Below are 20,267 nucleotides of genomic sequence, written 5' to 3'. Positions count from 1 at the left end.
AATGTCTTTGTTAAATCCTATTATTTCGATGTAGAATTCTAGTTTTAAAATCTCTTTTTTTTTTTTTGCAGAATTCTGAGGGCATGATTGTAACGGCTCCAAGTTTTCAGTATTATTATTACATTGATACCATTAAAGACTTAATTTTTTTATATGTGAAATATATGTGTTCTTTCTGAAAGTTTTTACAATTTTCTCTTTATCTCCAGTGTTCTAAAATGTCATGATGATATGTCTCAGTCTGGTCTTCTTTATTGACTGTACTGGGTACTTGATGGAATTGTGATGTGATGATAGGTTTAATAATAATTCCCTGAAGGGAAAAAAGCCATGGTTTGCAGTGCTTGCCAATTTCTGTGGTGTAAATTCTTCTGCTGTGGTCAATTTCAAGGCACTGAAGTAGCATCACTGAATGCAGAGCTGTCAAGAAATGAGCAATAGTGCATCACTATATGGTGTTTTCCGGAGAAGGCAATGGCACCCCACTCCAGTACTCTTGCCTGGAAAATCCCATGGACGGAGGGGCCTGGTAGGCTAGTCCATGGGGTCGCTAAGAGTCGGACACGACTGAGCGACTTCACTTTCACTTTGCCCTTTCATGCACTGGAGAAGGAAATGGCAATCCACTCCAGTATTCTTGCCTGGAGAATCCCAGGGACGGCGGAGCCTGATGGGCTACTGTCTATGGGGTCACACAGAGTCAGACACGACTGAAGCGACTTAGCAGCAGCAGCAGCATATGGTGTTTTCACCAAACAGATGAAACAGATACAAATAACCTCAACAGTACAACAGTAAGATAACTGTGAATTAATAATTAGGAAATAATCAATTATTAATAATGGCTGTGTTTAACAACCTGCATTTAGAAGCTCCTGAAAGTTTAACGGTTTGCTCTCACAAGCCAGAATAAGCCAGCTCCAGCACAACATGGGATGGGGATGGTGCTTGCCAATCTGGAAGTGTGTGTGTGTGTGTGTGTGTGTGTGCGCGCGTGTGCGTGTGCGCGTGCGCGTGTGCGTGTGCGTGTGTGTGTGTATTCCTCTTTTTCCCTTAGCCATGTCATGTGGCTTGCAGGATCTCAGTTCCCCAACCAGGGACTGAAGCCAGGCCACGAGGTCACCAGAGAACTCCCATGGAAACGTGTATCTTTTAATATTAGGAAATGGTTGACATCGTTTTCCTCCCTTTCATTTTTTCTATTGCTCCTTCTGGAAGTAGCCACATATTGGATCTCCTGGGGAAATGCTCTAAATTATTATTTTTTAATCATTTCTCTCCCATTTTCTTCCCCTCCTTTCTTAGAGAGTTTCTAAACTATATCTAACAGAGTTTAGATTTCTAAAGTATCTCACTTAGCATCACTATTCTAGGAATGTTCCTGTTTTAATAGCTTAAATTATTTCACTGAATACCATGTTCATTTTTTATACTGTTTTATTTTGGTCTCTATCTTTCAAGATAAAGGCTTTCTTTAAGTGACTCGTGATCTCTGATGTCCATCTTTTCTTAACCATTTATTCTAACCTATAATAGTAATAATAATAATCCATTTCATTCATTTTTACCAGAAGTTCTTTGAAGACTATAAAATTGACCCATTAGAACCATGTATACACAAGAAACAAAAATAATTTTGATTTATATGTACATATTTTCAATGCAGCAAGTATGACAAGATGATTGATAAAATGTTATTAGGACATTTTGTGGGGGAGATGAATAAATTTGAAAATAAGAAGAAATAAAAAGTTCAAACAGTACAGGAAAAACTTGCTCTGTGCTTTTTATGTCAAATATGAATACTAAATTACTATGGTATTAGAGTCCCTTGGCTATATTTAAAAGTCATAATACCTTAAACTTATACCATGTTATATGCCAATTATATCTTGTAATACTTTTATTTTTAAATGTCAATGTTTAATATGCTGAAAACTGCATGCTCTGCCACCATTTAAATTTAACAGTAAGAAATTTAAAGAGAAACTTAAACATTAATGTGTGATATCTACAGTTTTCAAAACCATTTGCTGTCTTGTAAGAAGCAAAATTTTGAAGATCATGAAGCTAGAATGCCACCTTTCTCTTCAACCTCTTTATTTCCTCTTCCTGGGGCTTCCTACAATTTCACTTAATTATGGGTACACTGTGAAATAAATTTTCAGAAAACATAGCTTCCTCTAATTCCTGATGACATTCATTCAACAAATGCCTAACGAGCTCCTGCCACATGAAAGACACTGGCCGAGGTGCTGTGGATATGGCAGTATATATACCAGATAAAAACCCTTGCCCTCATGGAGCTTGGACCTTCTAGTGAACTCTGATATTTTTATTGTACCCAGCTTTTGTTACTAGTTGATAATAATCTACTTAATTTTAAAGTTAATTTTAAAAGACAAAAATTCATTTCAAAATGAAAAAACCAAAACGTGATCTATATTTTGCTTCCAAAAATCCTTCCATACTGAAAAGAGATGCCAGTCAGGCTGAAAATGTGTGTGAACCAGAAAAAAATAAAAGGGCATGTTTAGTTGTCTAAAAATCAACATCCATTTATTTTTAATCACGTACTATCCTTCTATAGGAATACGATGCCACTGAATTAGATATCTGCTTTGCCTGTTTTTCCTTGCAGCAGTAATGCTTATTCTGATTCATCCACTCACTCTGATCTGATCTGTACTGGAACCTGAAGCAGCCATTTTCTATAATTGGCTAAGGTTGGGGAAGCAATTTAGGTATGGGGAACGTGATGAAACACTGACTGACTTAAGTAGGGCTGCAGGCAGGCAACTAGCCATTGGTCCAAAATAACTAGCCATTTCACAATAATATACTCAGATAGTTATGAGACGCTCTGGTTCTTAGCAGGTGGGTATCAACTGAGGGTGACTTAGGTGTTCTGAAAAGGGCCTCCAAGGGTCTCTTCTTCGGGTTGGTCAGTTTCCCTAGGGAATTAACTCTAATCTCCTGCCTGAGGAGTATATGCCTGGATGCCATATCTGATAAGAGGAATAGGAGTCTACCCCATCAGTATATCAATTTTCGCTTAATTCTTGTTTTAAGCATGATGTGTCTCATCTCTACTCTCAGCCATGTTTCACAAACTTGAAACCAGAGCCTGCATGGTTTGATTTCTCCAGAGAATAAACCTCTAGTCTTTTGCTGAGCTGGGGAAGAGACAGTCATTTGGCAGTTGGAGGCTTAAGGAAAGGAACCAGAGTATCTGACTGCTCCCTGGAAGAATGACGTCTAGAGGACTCCCTGGCAATCCGGAGGTTAAAACTGTGCTTCCACTGCGGGGGACACAGGTTTGATCCCTGGTCAGGGAACAAAGATGCCACAAGCTTCAAAGGACAGCAAAAATAAAAAAGGGTGTCATCCAATCCTTCAGAGGTATAAAGGGCCTCCAGTTTCTTAACTTTTTTCAGAGTTTCCTGGTGCAAGACACCTTATTTCTTGATGGCGAAGCTCTGTAGTCTTAAGTTTTTGTTCTCTGAGGTATGTCAAGTTAGTTATCACTCATCCATTGGCTCTTTAGCTTCTAAAACTCTCTTGATGTCTCCTCCCCATTCTCTTTGCTCTTGTAGGTTTACATCTCTTCATTCTTCATTGTCACTTTAGTAGAGTTTTGGGATACAGCAGAGATAAATGCAAGCGTTCAATGTACATGTTTAACCAAAAGTTATAAAATTATTTCAGTATTCATTCAAAGTTGGTGATGGACAGGGAAACCTGGCATGCTGCAGTCCATGGGGTTGCAAAGAGTCAGACATGACTGAGCTGAACTGATTCAGTCAAAAACTATTTAAGTGCTTGACAGTGCACCACTGCAGATACAGCAATAAACTAAACAAAGACACAGTCTCTATCTCTCTGCAGGTAACTGACAGTCTAGGAGGAATCGCAGACAACACACAAGTAATCCCTCGGGTGCTAAGAGAGACATTTAGGATGACACAGGAGGTCACAACAGGCAGACCAACCCAAGGCCGGATGGGCAGAAAGAACATGGGAAGGTTTCCTGAAGTAAATGACTACTGGCTCCACACCAACACATTTTCTACAGAAAAATTAAGCTCGTTAAGTCTAGTGGAGCAGCTTACCGGCGCTGGATCTGCCGTGCAAAATTGTTGCTGGAGGCTGAGCAGGGAAACTGGACTTCACTATGCAGGGTAGCGTTCCGGAAGAGATCACAGAAGTTCTCGAAGAGCTCCAAAAGCTCATCTGACGTGTTCTCAAACACAGCGATCACCTCTGTCGTCACCATGTTGTACACCACAAAGAAAGATGCCTGCGGAAGGAGAGATCCAAGGGACAGCTGAGTATAAGACCTCACCTAGCATATTCATCATTTGGCTGAAAACTCAAGCTCCCCAAGCAAAGACCTCCACTCCGGCACTGTGGCAGCAATGTGATGCCAAGAGGTTCTGGAAGGGGAGGAAGCCTCAGTAGGCTTGAGCCATCAAGGGCCTCAGAGATGCCTGATTTCCCACTGTACCTGTGCTGCTGGAATTACTGAGTTGCTCAGCATATACGTATAAAAGGGCTTTCAATCTTTCATTTCAAACTGTGTGCAAATTTAATATGTTTCCTTCCAAGTGCTTATTCCCTACTTACACCCAACCCACTCTGAGATTAGAAACACTTTTCTAAAATGCCAGATTTAATTTTCCTTCCTGCTGAGAAAGTAATTTGCAGTCAGGAGCTGCCTGTTGGCAAATTATTTTCTCTTGTATGTGTATAGCAGAAAGTTCAATTTGGGGGCATTTCCTTTTCTCTCTTAATATTTCTTAACATGCAGAGAGACATCTTAAGCACACCATGTCCACATAGGCAAGTTGTAACCAAGCAGGGGACTGCTGCTGAACGAATGAAAAAATCAGAGAAGTGTTTTCCATTTCTTTCTTCATAAATGTTCTTTTAGCCAAGAGCGTTTGTAACATATGTTGGACGTTTGTAGCAATTCAGATCAGAGGGGGAAACATGAAAAGTGTTCAAATGCTATGGGTGGCAGTTGCTGCTTTCTCTGAACGGGTCCGTAGGTGCCTGTCCTCTTCTCTGAACCTCCAGTGCTCTGCTCAGCTTAACAAGGAAACGCCAGGTACCCCGAGTTTTTGTCACAGTGAATGTGGCAGTGTGGGTCTTCCACCAGGACTCTAGAAGTTTCCAGAACACTAGGATTAGTATTCTGCCTCCTAGGATTAAACCTGAATCTTCATTACCAATTTTTGGAGACATCTGGCCCACCTGTTTTACCAGTAATTAGTCCTTCCCAGAGCTTATATTACATGACTTTTGCGGTCACCTGGAAATTAAATTTGGCTGTAAATTAAAGAGGCTGGAGGGTAATCTGAGAATAATACCCGTAATATTAGCAAGGCTTTGTGTTGAGGTACACTTTTTACTCATTAACCTTATTGGAACCTATCAAATTAAACTGGGGAAGGAGGATGGAAGAGGACGAGGGGAGAGCTTGGGTTTAAAGTTACAAATTCTGTAAGCAAAGCACAGAGCTCTAGTATTGTTGCTGGCTATGACTTACTGTAGCCACAGAACATAAGGAGGTCATGTTTTAGTGAAGGAGAAAAGGATAATCTCAAATGCGGCAGTTGCAGACAACATACCCCCTCCAAAATAAAAAGGTAATTATAGCTCAAACCTAAATACAAGATGGACTCATATCATTTCTATAAAACTGGACAACACTTTGATCACATCAGGGCTTCACCATGATCCATTGTGACTGTATGAATACACAATTACACAAACATGTACTAACATTCCCACCAGGACAAACTGGGAGATACAGGACAGGAGGGTACAGAAGTCAAGGGCTCTACCAACACCATCTCACGACGCCTGAGATGAAGTGGACGCTCACCTACAATGGCTCAATGGTGACTTCATCATCAATAGGGAAGTAAAAGAATTCAGAAAAAAAAAAATCATCTAACTTATTACTCGATCTCAATGGGCTTCCCTGGTGGCATTGGAAAGAATCTGCTTTCCAATGCAGCATATGCAGGTTGGATCACTGGGCCAGGAAGATCCCCTGGAGAAGGAAATAGCAACCCACTCCAGTATTCTTGCCTGGGAAATCCCATGGACAGAGGAGCCTGGCAGTCTACAGTCCATAGGGTTGCAAAGAATAGGACATGACTTGGTGACTAAACAACAACCATTTTAGTCACCTCCCCTCCCTTTTGTTTTTTAGAATACACAAGATATGATTCAGAAGAAAAATATTAGGAACCATTTTTCCATGGATGGTTGGTAAGGTCTCAGGAGACAATTTCCTGTACAGTCTCTCTTAAGGGCAGAATCAGCTACAAGTCAACGAGAGAAACCAGACTCGGCTGACTGCAGTTTACTGGTTTGTTCTGTTTTACATTTCCAAACTCATATATAAGGAGACAATGTGGAAATAGAATGATGGGGGGGGGGTGTTGGTTCCAAACTGGGAAAAGAATACATCAAGGCTGTATATTGTGACCTTGCTTATTTAACTTATATGCAGAGTACATCATGTGAAATACCAGACTGGATGAAACACAAGCTGGAATCAAGATTGCAGGGAGAAATATCAATAACCTCAGATATGCAGATGACACCACCCTTAAGGCAGAAAGCAAAGAGGAACTAAAGAGCTTCTTGATGAAAGTGAAAGAGGAGAGTGAAAAAGCTGGCTTAAAACTCAATATTCAAAAAATGAGGATCATGGCATCCGGTCCCATCACTTCATGGCAAATAGATGGGGAAACAATGGAAACAGTGACAGACTTTATTTTACTGGGCTCCAAAATCACTGTAAATGGTGACCATAGCCATGAAATTAAAAGATGCTTGCTCCTTGGAAGAAAAGCTATGACAAACTTAGACAGCATATTAAAAACCAGAGACATGACTTCACCAACAAAAGGTCCATCTAGTCAAAGCTATGGTTTTTCCAGTAGTCATGTATGGTTGTGAGAGTTGGACTATAAAGAAAACTGATCACCAAAAAATTGATGCTTTTGAAGTGTGGTGTTGGAGAAGACTCTTGAGAGTCCCTTGGACTGCAAGGAGATCAAACCAGTCAATCCTAAAGGAAATCAGTCCTGAGTATTCATTGGAAGGACTGATGCTGAAGCTCCAATACTTTGGCCACCTGATGTGAAGAACTGACTCATTGGAAAAGACCCTGATGCTGGGAAAGATTGAAGGCAGGAGGAGAAAGTGGCGACAGAGGATGAGATGGTTGGATGTCATCACCGACTTGATGGACATGAGTTTGAGCAAGCTCCGTGAGTTGGTGATGGACACGGAAGCCTGGTGTGCTGCAGTCCATGGGGTTGCAAAGAGTCGGACATGACTGAGTAACTGAACTGAACTGTAAAGAAGTTAGGTCTCTCACTTCGTCAGTAGCTCCTCAAAGGGAAATGTCCACATCGCCCTGAGGTTCAGCATGGTGTTTCAACCCAAACGTCTTCATGGTTTCTGTACTCTATTTGTGAAATGCATCTTCCCTATCAACAACTTTCACCCAAATTAAAAAACCCTCAGAACCTGCAGTCTTGTTGATTCACTGGTAGATCAAAAACTTCCTTCCCATCTTATCACTGCTCCACAATCTACATTCCAGCGTGTGGGCAAGGTCAGAGTAAAGTCATAGAGCTTAACTCTGTCAAATGAACTGTCCCATTAGTTACAATCTAAAGATATTGTAAGGAAGTATATTGACATTATTTAAATAAGAAAAAAAAACTACATTTTTTAGAAGATTTTCTTTTTTTATATGGTGGGTTCATTCTCAATGCCAGAACTAAAACAGACCAATAAGTACAATCTTATACAAAACCAAGGCACTATCCATAGGGAGCCAAATCTTAACCTTAGAACATCTGGGCTTCCATCTCCAGGGTACTGAAAATGCTCTGCAGAAGAATTGGGTAGGGAACCTCCCTAGTGGTCCAGTGGTTAAGAATCTGCCTTCCAATGCAAGGGATATAGATTTGATCCTTGGTCAGGGAACGAAGTTCCCACATGCCACGGGGCAAGCAAGATGCCCTTGTTTGCTGCAACAAAGACCCAGTGTAGCCCCCAAAAAAGTAAAATTAAAAAAAAAATTTTTTTTAAATAGATATGTTTAAAAAAAGAGAAAGAAATAGGGTAATATTCACAGGGTTGACTACCTACATGTCAATGGCTTGAGATTTAGCTTCCATTTGTCCAAATAAATACATGTGACTAGAGAAAAATGAAGCTGTTTTAAGTTTGGGTGAGCCCTAGGGTAGCAAAAATTCAAGATCCACATAAAATGTGTTATTTCTGAGAGGCTGGCCACAGGCAAAGAGAGAAGCCTTCCCAAGGAGCTGGGAGGGGCGAAGGGCAGGACAGCGGCTCCTACCTGCGACGGATCTGTGACTCGCAGGGTCACCACGTCCTCACTGGTGTACTTGATAAACAGGTGGTTTTCATCCAGAAGCTGCATCTTCCACATGCGCAGCTGCCGCAGCTGGTCAAAATACTGAAAGAAGCGCCTCTTGGCCATGGCGCTTCCATCCTGCTCTGCCCGGCGCCACAGGTACACGAGCAGCCGGTGTTTCAGGGAGTTGATGAAGGGGTCCCTGAAAGGGTTGGCCATGCCTGTCTGGCTGTCCCGCTGCACCTCGGGGAACACGGCCGACACGGTGAGCAGGTCGTCCTCGTAGCAGAAGCGGCCGATGGTCCTCACGTCGATGAAGGTGCCCTCGGGGGTAACCTGGAAGACGTGGATGGTCTGCTGCTGCACTGACAGGATGGCCAGGATGTTCTTATACAGGTACAGCCCCTGGTTGTGTGACAGGACCACCTTGTCACACTTGAAGGTGCGCGTGTCACACAGGCGGCCAGTGTGGAGGTCAACAATGTGGAGGGAGTAGTCCTCCAGGGGGGACCGGGGGTTGGGTGTCACGGACTCGCTGTTCCGATACACCTCATAGAAGGGGGGGTGAGGCTCGTCCGGCAGGTAGGCCGCTGAGCCCACGATGACGCAGCGGCAGTCGTCCGTGAAGAGGCTGCACTCCCGGTTCAGGTGCTCACCGTTGGCCGCAACGTTGGTGATGTGCAATAAGACAAAGAAGCGCTCGAAGAGCCGGCCGCGGATGTTGACTGACCGCTGGTCGTTGCCGTTGGCCAGAATCTCTCCCTCATAGCCCTGCAGGAGGTCCTCGGCAGCCTGGCAGCCCTGGTACTCGTAGATTTCCAGAGACGTCTGGTCGGAAGAGAAGGCGATGAAGTAGCGTCCGTCGGGGGAGAACTTACGCAAGAAGCAAGGTGGCTTCTCCACGTTGACGACTGTGAAGTTGGGGAAGACGTTCTGGTGGAATACCCGGACCTGGTGCCAGTGGGTACCCGCCTTGCCCGAGCTGATCCGCCGGCGTTCCAGGCGGTGAATGACATTTTGGTTTTGGATTCTTCGAGGTTTGATGGTGGAAACATGATGATCCATTATCACATCTCTACATGGAAAAGTAAAAAACAGAAGTCAAGAAAACAAAAATTTACCAAAACATAAATACAGATGACCTTTGCACAAGGTGGGGGTTAGGAGCATCAACCCTTTGCAGCTGAAAATTAGAGCATAACTTATAGTCGGCTCAGTATATGTGGTTCCTTCCTTTCCACAGATCTTCCACATTCATGGATTCAAGCGATGGGCAGTACTGCAGTCTTTACTGTTGGAAAAAATGCACATGGATGGGGGAAGGAGAGGGTGGGACAAATTGAAAAAGTAGCACTGACATATATACACTGACATATATACACTACCGTGTGTAAAACAGACAGCTAGCAGGAGGCTGCTGTCCAACACAGGGAGTCCCGCCTGGTGCTCTGTGATGACCTAGATGGGCGGGGTGGGGGTGGGGGTGGGAGAGAGGCTCAAGAGGAAGGGAATATACAAATAGTTATGGCTGAGTCACGCTGTTGTATGGCAGAAACCAACACAACATTGTAAAACAATCATCCTCCACTAAAAATAAAATAAAAATTATGAATGGCTTAAAAAAAATCCATATGTAAGCAGACCTGCAGAGATAAAATCTGTCTTATTCAAGGATCAGCTGTGTATACACAAGTCAAATACATTTCCTCCATATACCCTGGGCGGAGGAGCTCCCAAGATGACAGTGATTGGCATTTCTCCTTCCCAAGTTACAGCCAGTAAGTGGTCCAGATAGATTTGAGCCTATCAAAACTAAATTTTTGAGGGAAGGACCAAATTCTCCAGGAAGACCTTCAAAGCATGCTCAGCTGTTGAGAATATTCAAAACAACAAACCTTCAACTACATCTAATTTTCTCAGTGTCAACACCACATTCAGTGTGTAATTCACATAAAAAATACATTTACTGGTCTGTTAAGATGTCCATACTACCTAAAGAACCTACAAACTTAATGCAATTCTTATTGAAATTCTAAAATCATTTCTGGCAAAAACAGAAAAATTCATCCTAAAACGTACATGTAACCTCGAGGGACCCTAAAACACAATTTTTGTAAAAGAAAAAAGTTAGAAGACTCAGACTTCCTGATTTCAAAAAAGTGTGGTACTTTGACATAAGACAGAAAAATATACCAAATGAAGAGAATTAAGACCTGAGAAATAAACCCTCCCACACATAAACCCAAGTCTTCCCTAGTGGCTCAGACAGTAAAGGGTCTGCCTGCAGTGCAGGAGACCCAGGTTTGATACCTGGCTTGGGAAGATCCCTTGGAGAAGGGAATGGCAACCCACTCCAGTATTCTTGCCTGGAAAATCCCATGGACAGAGGAGCCTGGCTGGCCCCAAACCATGAAGTCGCAAAGAGTTGACACGACTGAGCTACTAACACACACACACAGACACATACACATAAACTCAAGATTAGAAATTCAGAGAACAGCAAACATGATAAACCCAAAGAAATCCATGCCCAGACATATCATAGTCAAACTGTGAAAAACTAAAGAATGAAGTAAAAATCTTGAAAGCAACCACATAAATGATACATTACCCACAAGGGAACAACAATTCATATACCTGTGGTTGTCTCATGAGAAACTATGGAGGCCAGAAAGAAGCAAAACATTTTTAAAGTGCTGAACCAACTGTCTGTTTGATCATTCAAATCTCAGCTAAATAGCAACTCTTCAGTTTTTCCCTGACTACCTTATCTAAAGTCATGCCTTTTTCCATCTACATCAATCTGCTGTTTTACCTTATTTTATTTTCTTCAGCCCTTATCATTTTCTGAAACCATTTGTTTACTTTTTAGTATCTGTCTCCCCACACTGAACAGCAGGGGCCTTGTCTAATTCCTTGCTGAATCTCCAGCACCTAGGACAGCGCCCGAAGCACAGTAAGTGCTCACAAATAGAAATGAATGAATGGAACAACATTTGACAAAGGTCATCCAGGATAAACAACACATTAGGTAAAATAAAGGAGGAACATTTCAGAAAGAAGGTAGCTTAAAAAATACACTTAAAAAGAGTGTAGCATGGTACACTTAGGAAACACATTCCAAGTGGTTAGAACACAGGAAACACAGAGTGATAAAAGGAACCTAAAAAGCAGACTGGAGCCAGATTAGAAACTACTTTGTGTGCCACGTCATGCAAGTTACTACAGGTTTTAAGCAGAGGGGTGACTGATCCAATCTGTATCTTATAAATAAAAACATACAGACAATGGGAATTTGTTTACATTCTGTCTCCTGAAATTAGAAATGCCTGGTGTAAGTATATACACTATCTGTGCTGTGCTTAGTTGCTCAGTTGTATCCGACCCTTTGCGACCCCATGGACTGCAGCCCACTAGGCTCCTCTGTCCGTGGGGATTCTCCAGGCAAGAATATTGGAGTGGGCTGCCATGCCCACCTCCAGAGGATCTTCCCGACCCAGGGATTGAAGCCAGGTCTCCTGTACTGCCAGGCAGATTCTTTACCACTGAGCCACCAGAGAAGCCCAAGAATACTGGAGTGGGTAGCCTATCCCTTCTCCAGGGGATCTTCCCAACCCAGGAATTGAACCAGGGTCTCCTGCACTGCAAGCGGATTCTTTACCAGCTGAGTTAGTCAAGTTAAAAATGTGCATACTTGTATGACTAAACAAATCAAGTTTCTCAAACTACTAGTCACAACTCATTAATATATTTCCTACTGATTTAGACTAGAGCAAAAGACAGCAAACCACTGCTCTCAGGCCAAATCTAGCCTGCCTGTTTATTTTTATAAAGTTTTATTAAAGCACAGTCATACCCACTTATTCACATGTCGCCTATGGCTGCTTTTGCTTTACAAAGGCATAGTTGATTTGTTAAGACCAAAGACCACACAGCCCACGAGCTTAAAATCCTGACCTAGAGAAATGTCTGAATGTATATAACAGGAGACACACATACAAGGGTGTCCGTAGCAGGACTGTTGGCAACAACAAAATCTTAACAATACTCCAAATGGCCATCAATAGTAGACCAGCTAAAAAAAGCAACCATAGACTAGCTAAATTCATTCAGGCACATTCATGCAGCAGAATCCTTTTATTTATTTTTGGCTGTACCATGAGACTTGTGGGATCTCAGTTCCCTGACCAGGGATTGAACACAGGCCCCAGCAGTGAAAACACTGAGTTCTAACCACTGGACTGCCCAGCAATTCCCCCACACAAGCAATGAATGCACTACAGTCATATATAACAACACAGATGAATCTCAGACACAGTGTTGAATGAAAAAAGCAAGTTACAGAATACATACAGTGTGATTTCCTTTATATAAGCTTCAAACAATTTCCAGTTTAAGAACACAAATACATATGGCATATAATTACAAAAAGTAAAGGAATTACAAACATAAGATTCAAAAGTGGTTACCTCTGAGGAAGTTTAAGAAATGGGATGGGAGTTAGGGACACCCTGGTGGCACTCTGAAGTGTGTATTTTTTTTTTCTTGAATTAGTATTCATTGTACTGTTACTCTTTTAAAATTAAATGTTTTTTAAAGTAATATATGTGCTTACTCAGAATTTTTCTTAATTAGAAAACAATCATTGTGAAGGGAAAACAGAGGAAGGACAATAAAATGAAGCCAGAAATACATAAAAATGCACACCATGAGAAACTGCAGAACTGCCAAGTTGGCTCTGACTTTCTCAGCAGACAAGGCACAGGAAAACACAGTTATAGACTCTACACCGCCAATAAGATAAAAACTTAATAGCTGCTTGGAAGAAGCACAGAAATTCCCAGCACTGAATTTTAAAAGCGTCTCTCTCATGAGTTTTCTAAAAGGATTTTGGCAAGATCCAGTAAGCAATGTCCTCCACTTCTGAGCAAAAATAAACAATACTGAGTTTCACACAGCTACTCCTTTTCACAGTGACATAGTTCACGTGCACATTTTGATACAGTCCAAAAAACATACTAGTGAGGTTTAAGCATTTTTAAATACCAAGTAATGTACAAAACTACCTCACTCACTTCCTGTCCAGGACATCTTTGCCACTAGCATCCTTCGAACCCAAGATGGGGGCTGGAATCAGGGAGACCAGCAGGGGATGAGAACCAAGTAAGGCCCACGAATGGAAGAAGGAATAGGCATTTGACACTGTCTAGCAGACTAACTGGCTTCCCTAGTGGCTCAAAGGTAAAGAATCTATCCACAGTGCAGGAGGCACGGGAGACTTGGGTTCGATCCCTGGGTAGGGAAGATCCCCTGAAGGAGGGCATGGCAACCCACTCCAGTATTCTTGCCTAGAAAATCCCATGGACAGAAGAGCCTGGTGGGCTATAGTCCATAGGGTTGCAAAGAGTCGGACACGACTGAAGCGACTGAGCATGCACAGCAGACTAACCACAAATAACCGAATCAGACAAAAGCATGCTAGTTGTTTGACTTACAGTCACAGATCATGTTAAGCAACTAGATGCTTAATTCTTTAAAACAAAAAAAGTGTATACATTTTGAATAGTCCCACCTTAAATTCTCTGACTTGTCTTTTTAAGGGAAAAGCCACCAGTACTGTGATGGGGGAAGAGGGAAGGGGTGGGTGGAGGTGAAGGCCTGTTAGCTTCAGCTCCAAGTTGTACAGAAAATCCTCACTTAATTTCCTAAACTTCTCTCAGTGTGCTCTCTCCCTGCTCCATATTTCATATCACACAATGACAGTTTTTAGAGAGATGGTGGAATTTGGTCTTTTTCAACTTGTTTTGTTATTCAAATTATAAACTGCTGCTGCTGCTGCTGCTGCTAAGTCGCTTCAGTCGCGTCCGACTCTGTGCGACCCCACAGACGGCAGCCCACCAGGCTCCCCCGTCCCTGGGATTCTCCAGGCAAGAACACTGGAGTGGTTGCCATTTCCTTCTCCAATGCGTGAAAGTGAAAAGTGAAAGTGAAGTCGCTCAGCCGTGTCCGACTCTCAGCGACCCCATGGACTGCAGCCTACCAGGCTCCTCCGTCCATGGGATTTTCCAGGCAAGAGTACTGGAGTGGGGTGCCTTGCCTTCTCCAAAATTATAAACTACACTCCCATAAAAGACTCAGACAATATAGAAAAAGTACATAATGAAAGTCCCTTCCAGTCAGAGTAGGAGTTACGAAAAATGTTAGAATGACTTATGATATTTTTTCCAAAAGCTGACCCTCTACCCTTCCCTTACTCTAGTTAATGGCACAGCCACTCACCTGCTGCCAAAAGAACCGGAAACCTGAGAGTCTCCCTTGGGACCTCTTTCCCTCAGCCGCCATACCTGATCAATCAGTCCCCAAACTCCGAAGCTTTTACCTCCTAAGCTGTCCTCTAATGCTCTACCTTCTTTCTGTCATGACCAGCCAGCACCCTTATCCAAAATGTTCGTAACTTCATGTCTACATCATTGGAACCACTCCCCAGGTGGTCTCCCTAAATTCCTGTCCGCTTCCAATCTGCTTAACAACCAGAGCAATCTTTTCAATATTCGTTTCTGATCACATCCTTTCCCCCACAGATTAAAACAAGTATTGGATTGGCAAAAAAAGTTCATTCAGGTTTTTCCGTTACATCTTGTTTTAATCCGTGTGCTGTGCTGTGCTCAGTCGTTCAGTCGTGTCCGACTCTTTGCAACCCCATGGACTGTAGCCCACCAGGCTCCTCTGTCCATGGGATTTCCCAGCCAAGAATACTGGAGTGGGTTGCCATGCCCTCCTCCAGGGGAATCTTCCCAATCCAGGGACTGAACTCAGGTCTCCCACATTGCAGGTGGATTCTTTACTGTCTGAGCCACCAGGGAAGTCCCACAGGGGAAAGAAACGAACTTTGTGGCCAACCCAGTATCTTCCCATTGCTCTTAACATAAAGGATCAAAATCCTTACATGCCTTCTCTTTACCCGTTTAATCATTTCTTTAACGGGCAGCCCACCTCCTGTCTCTGAACCTTGGCACATGCTCTTCATCTCAGTCTAAAAAAAAGCTCTTCTCTTCAATTTGCCAAGTTAACGCCTATTTCAGACATCAGCCTAATCATCACTTCCTCAGGGAAGTCTTCCTTCACCCTCCTATCAGGTACGTCATATCTCACCTTCATTAACACTCACCACACTTGCCACTTCATCTCTGCATTTTACTTCGGGTCTGTGGCACCAGATGGCTTCCCAGGTGGCTCAGTGGTAAAGAATCCACCTGTGATGCAGGAGATGCCGGTTCAATCCCTGGGTTGGGAAGATTCCCCTGGGGGAAGAAATGGCTACCCACTCCAGTATTCTTGCCTGGTAAATCCCATGGACAGAGGAGTCGGGTGGGCTACAGTTCATAGGGTCATAAGAGTCAGGCACAACTAAGCAACTAAACAACAAACGGCAGTGGCTCTAGATGGTGAACTTCTGACCAGTACACAAACATTATATCCTGTAAGCCCATCAGGGATTTGACCCAGTGTAAGCCTCCTTTTCTGAACGTTCTTTAGCAACTCAAATATCCACAGGTTCTGTTCCCTCTACCTAGCAGGTATTTCCTCTGGCCCTTGCCACATTCTTCAAGTTACAGATTGAGTGTCATCTCCCTCAGGAGGTCTTCTCTGACCACCCTGGCTGAAAGAGACCTTTTTCACTTTACCATTACTTTTCCCGTTTGTGTCTTTACTAGTCATTGCCACAATGTGAATCTCTACTTTCTTTTGCACGGTTAAGTGTTTAATGTTCGACTCCTCCATAAACTCTCCAGAAAGGAAGTAACCATGCCTACTTTAGTCACCTTAGTTTTTTCAGAGCCTAGCACTGGAGCTGGCCCATAACATGCATCTGTACGTTATCCGTTGAAGGAAAGAAGAAAGCCTAGCTGAAGTGGCCACTAACTCGTGGTGAGGTACTAAGCTGGGTACCCGGCTAGGTCAGCTTCCCTATGCCGGCAGGTGCACGTAACCCTCTACTCTTTCTGACGGCTTCCTAAACGGGGAGGGGACACCTAGGGGCGGGCACACATGCCCAAGGGGGCGCCCCCGGAAAGAAAAGCCCGGGGCGGGGCCTCAAAGGGAAGAGAATTCTCAAGGGGGCGGGGGCCGCAGCACCTAGGCATCGTGCAGGGAGGGGTAGCTCCATGGCGGTAAATCAGGGAGGCCACGGGGAGAGCCTGACGGGCTGAGAGGCTGGAATAAGAAAGAAGTCCTCACCTTTCCGGGCCGGGATCAAAGGGCCGGGGCAAGGGACATCCCGGCCTGCTGGGCGCGCGCCGTCCCCGGCCCCGCCCCCGCCATGCCTTTGGACCCGGCGCCTGCAGCAGCGGGCCCTCGCTTCCGCGAGTTACCGGAAGTGCTGCGCAACGAGAAGGGAAGTGGGGAGAGCGCGGCACAGTCCAGCTGGCACTAAGGCACGTTACAGCGCACCCTGGTGCCCGGAGGGGGATCGAAGCCAATACAGTCCCAGTGGCTGCGAAGGAAAAATGGAACCAGGCACCCTGAACATTGAAGGACTGATGCTGCAGCTGAAGCTCTAATACTTTGGACACCTGATGCAGACAGCCGACTCATTGGAAAAGACCCTGATGCTGGGAAAGACTGAGGGCAGGAGGAGAAGGGGGCGACGGAGGATGAGATGGTTGATTCAATGGACATGAACTTGGGCAAACTCCAGGAGATGGTGAGGGACGGGGGGCCTGGCGTGCTGCAGTGCATGGGGTCGTGAAGAGTCCGACGCGACTGGGCGGCTGAACAACAACAACCCTAAACTGGGCAACTGAGTGATCTCCTATGGCAACGTCTCTGCACCCTCTGGGCACATTTGCAAAAATATGAATTAAAAATTAATTGTCACCTCTTGATTATATGCACCATTTCATCAGCAGAGAAACTATCCGTTTTCTGTTGTTCCCTCCTCAATACTGAGTGCTTTAAAGACTGGGACTGTACTGATCTCTATGCCGAAGATATTTACTAGCACACAGCAGATGTATAGTAAAAGTGTCTTGCGCTAAATTAATCCTGTAACCTTTACTTGACTTTCATTTAGGTTATCTCATTGTCTCTTTGGAGAAGGAAATGGCAACCCACTCCAGTATTCTTGCCTGGAAAATCCCATGGACAAAGGAGCCTGGCAGGCTACAGTCCACGGCTTCGCAAAAGAGCCGGACACCACTGAGGGACTAAAGAACATTGTCTCTTATAAACTGTCTCCTCCCCAGAAGCCTCTGCTTTGTCCTATTTCTGGAAAGTCTGCCCCTGAACTTCCTGGTGTCAGCCTCTTCCAGATAATTCAGGTCTCAGAGCAAATGCCACTTCCTCAGAAGGCTTGTCTGACCGCTCTCATTTCACCTCCATCGTGCTATTTCTTAATAGCACTCATCTCTATCTGATAGTACCCTTTTTGGTTTTTTGTTTTGTTTTCTTTCTTTGTTCTGTTTTCTTTGTCCACACTAGAATGTAAATCCCGTGAGAGCAGGGGTTTAGTGTGTATTCTCATCTATCCTCACCTACAATAGGATTTGGCATCTTGCTGGCACTCAAGGAAGATTCAGTCCATGAAAGAATGGCTCTGTCCACAGGGCTTACAGCATCTCAGTGAGTAAGGAATGTTTATTGGTTTTTACAGATGAGGAACGTCCCCCGCCAGGAATCCAACCCATGCCCTCTGCAGTGGGATCTTACCACCAGGGAAGTCAGGCATTTAAAAAGGTTTTTTTTTTTTTCTATTTTAAATAACTGTTTATTTATTTTTTGGCTCTGCTGGGTCTTCGTTGCTATGCGGGCTTTTCTCTAGTTGTGGCAAGCGGGGGCTGCTGTCTAACTGTAGTGTGTGGGCTTCTCATTTCAGTTGCTTCTCTTGTTGCAGAACCTGGGCTCTGGAGCTCAGCTTCAGTAGTTATGGCATGAGCCTTAGTTGCTCTGTGGCATGTGGGACCTTCCTGGATCAGAAATTGAACCGTGTCTCCTGCATTGGCAGGCAGATTCTTTACAACTGAGGCACCAGGGAAACCCTTAAAAAGTTTTGAGGTGGAGAATGCTAATTACAAAAAGGTTGTACTAATTTGCACTCTTATTTCTCCACAGCCTTGCTCACATCATCAGTCTTTCTTATTTATGCCAGGTATTTTGTTGTTCTAACTTGAATTTTCCTGATTATGATGAGGTTGACTATTTTTTCAGGGGTTTATTGGCCATCTACAGTTTTACTCTGAGTTGCCTTTACATACCCTTTGCCCATTTTCCTACTGGGATATTATTTCTTGTTGATATATAGAAACTATTTCTATATTCTGGATATCAATCCTTTGTTAGGACTGTAAACATTTTCTCCCTGTGTGAGATTTGTCTTTAATTTTTAACTTCACTCACAGTGATGCCTTGAAAATACCCCGACCTCCCGTGACTTTTCTTGCTATTTGTCTATTTACTGCAGAGCCTCATGTGGGGAGGACATTACACTGTGCTTCCTGGAAAATCTGCCAGTGGCAGAGGAGGCCTAAGGTTGTCTTTTCTCCCTGCCTTTTCTAGGAAGTGGATTCTGTTTCATTTTTCCAGCTGCTGTTGCTATTGGAGTTTGTGGTTAAAGAAGCAGCCGGAGGCAGGACCATGCCTACTTTGTAGGTCTTTGCAAGGACTTTGCCTTCAGTTCTGAATGAAATCAAGAGCACAAAAAGATTTGAGCAGAGGACCAGCATAAGTAGACTTATGTTTTAGAAGTTTCACTCTGGCTGCCACAGGGAAAGGAGGGCTATTAAGAGACCAGCCAGGAGGCTACTGTCACAGTCTGGACAAGAGATGATGATGGTAGCCTAGACTGATGTCAGAGAGGTGGAGGTGGTGGGAGGTGGTCAGATTTGGAATATGTATGGAGATGGAGTCAATAGGACTTGCCAATAGATTGGATAGCAGTGTGAAAGGAAGAGAAAAGGCAAAAATATGCCAAGGTATTGAGCCTAACTAACTGAATGCTTTTGCTCAGAAAGGAACAGAATATTTAGACTGGGCTGCATTTGAAGCCAGCTCAGAGGAGCCTGGCAGGCTAGAGTCCATGTGGTCTCAAAAAGTCAGACAGGACTGCACACACATGCAACGGGAGGACAGGGACCATTTCTGTTTTGCATCTCCTGTTATGCAGGGCTGCGCCTCAGTGCTGCAGTTTTCAAGCAGAGCAGATGCCACTCTCTGTTTCCACAGTTCTTCAGAACTGCCTCTCCCAGACGTCCCAACTTCTGATTCCCCTCCCCTCCCTCCCACTGTCCTCTCACCCCAGGAAGAACAGGAAGTCCTGTGCCCCCACTGCACCCCAGGCCCCTGCCTCCTTTGTCCTTCTCCGGAGTCTCCATACACACAGGGTCCCCGTGGAGTGGGATGCTGGAGTGATGGGAGTGCTGAAGGGCTGGAGAGCCTCTCTCCTTTCACTCTGTCCTCCCGTGGCCCTTCTGCCAAGGCTTTTAGCAGCTCTGCTTGCTTTCTGCATTAGCCATGAGAGGAGAAGGGAACAAAAAGCAGGACAAGAGGCTCTTGTTCTTTCTCCCTTTCTAGCGGAGGCTGGTGAGCTCTCTTCACTTCTGTTTTCAGTGGCAGACATTTCCTATCCTGAGAAGTACATCATCACCACCACCACCACCACCACCACCCCATCATCACCATCATCATCATCATCATCAATCTTTAATCAAAATAATTGAAACTGTGGAACTTCCCTGGTGATCTAGTGGTTAAGACTCTATGCCTTCACTGCTGGGAGGGGGCACAGGGTCCATCCCTGGTCTGGGAACTAAGATCCCACATGCCACGTGGCAGGGCCAAAGAACAATTGTGATTGTCA

At 44.1% G+C, this 20,267-nt stretch overlaps 1 protein-coding gene across 21 annotated transcripts in view; it reads right to left on the bottom strand.

Annotated features, from left to right (window-relative positions):
* DET1 (DET1 partner of COP1 E3 ubiquitin ligase) overlaps positions 1–16,778 on the bottom strand; it is a 60,966-nt gene extending 44,188 nt beyond the window's left edge. For 7 of the 21 annotated variants that reach the window (XM_081552031.1, XM_081552028.1, XM_081552022.1 and 4 more), the window contains exons 1-3: positions 16,652–16,778; positions 8,396–9,488; positions 4,113–4,300 (exon numbers count right to left, since the gene is read on the bottom strand). In XM_081552031.1, the coding sequence (XP_081408157.1) occupies positions 4,113–4,300; positions 8,396–9,478 (1,271 nt within the window). In that variant the 5' untranslated portion in view covers positions 9,479–9,488; positions 16,652–16,778. Of the gene's footprint in view, positions 1–4,112; positions 4,301–8,395; positions 9,489–15,565; positions 15,667–16,236; positions 16,528–16,549 lie in introns of those variants that run through there. The other 14 variants (XM_081552032.1, XM_081552029.1, XM_081552023.1 and 11 more) reach the window with 7 other exon arrangements.
* Between the last annotated feature and the right edge of the window lie 3,489 nt (positions 16,779–20,267).

The sequence above is a fragment of the Giraffa tippelskirchi genome, chromosome 12, assembly GCF_054371585.1.
Source record: "Giraffa tippelskirchi isolate mGirTip1 chromosome 12, T2T-mGirTip1v1.2.pri, whole genome shotgun sequence".
Taxonomy (NCBI): domain Eukaryota; kingdom Metazoa; phylum Chordata; class Mammalia; order Artiodactyla; family Giraffidae; genus Giraffa; species Giraffa tippelskirchi.
This window is presented reverse-complemented; position numbering and strand designations above follow the sequence as displayed.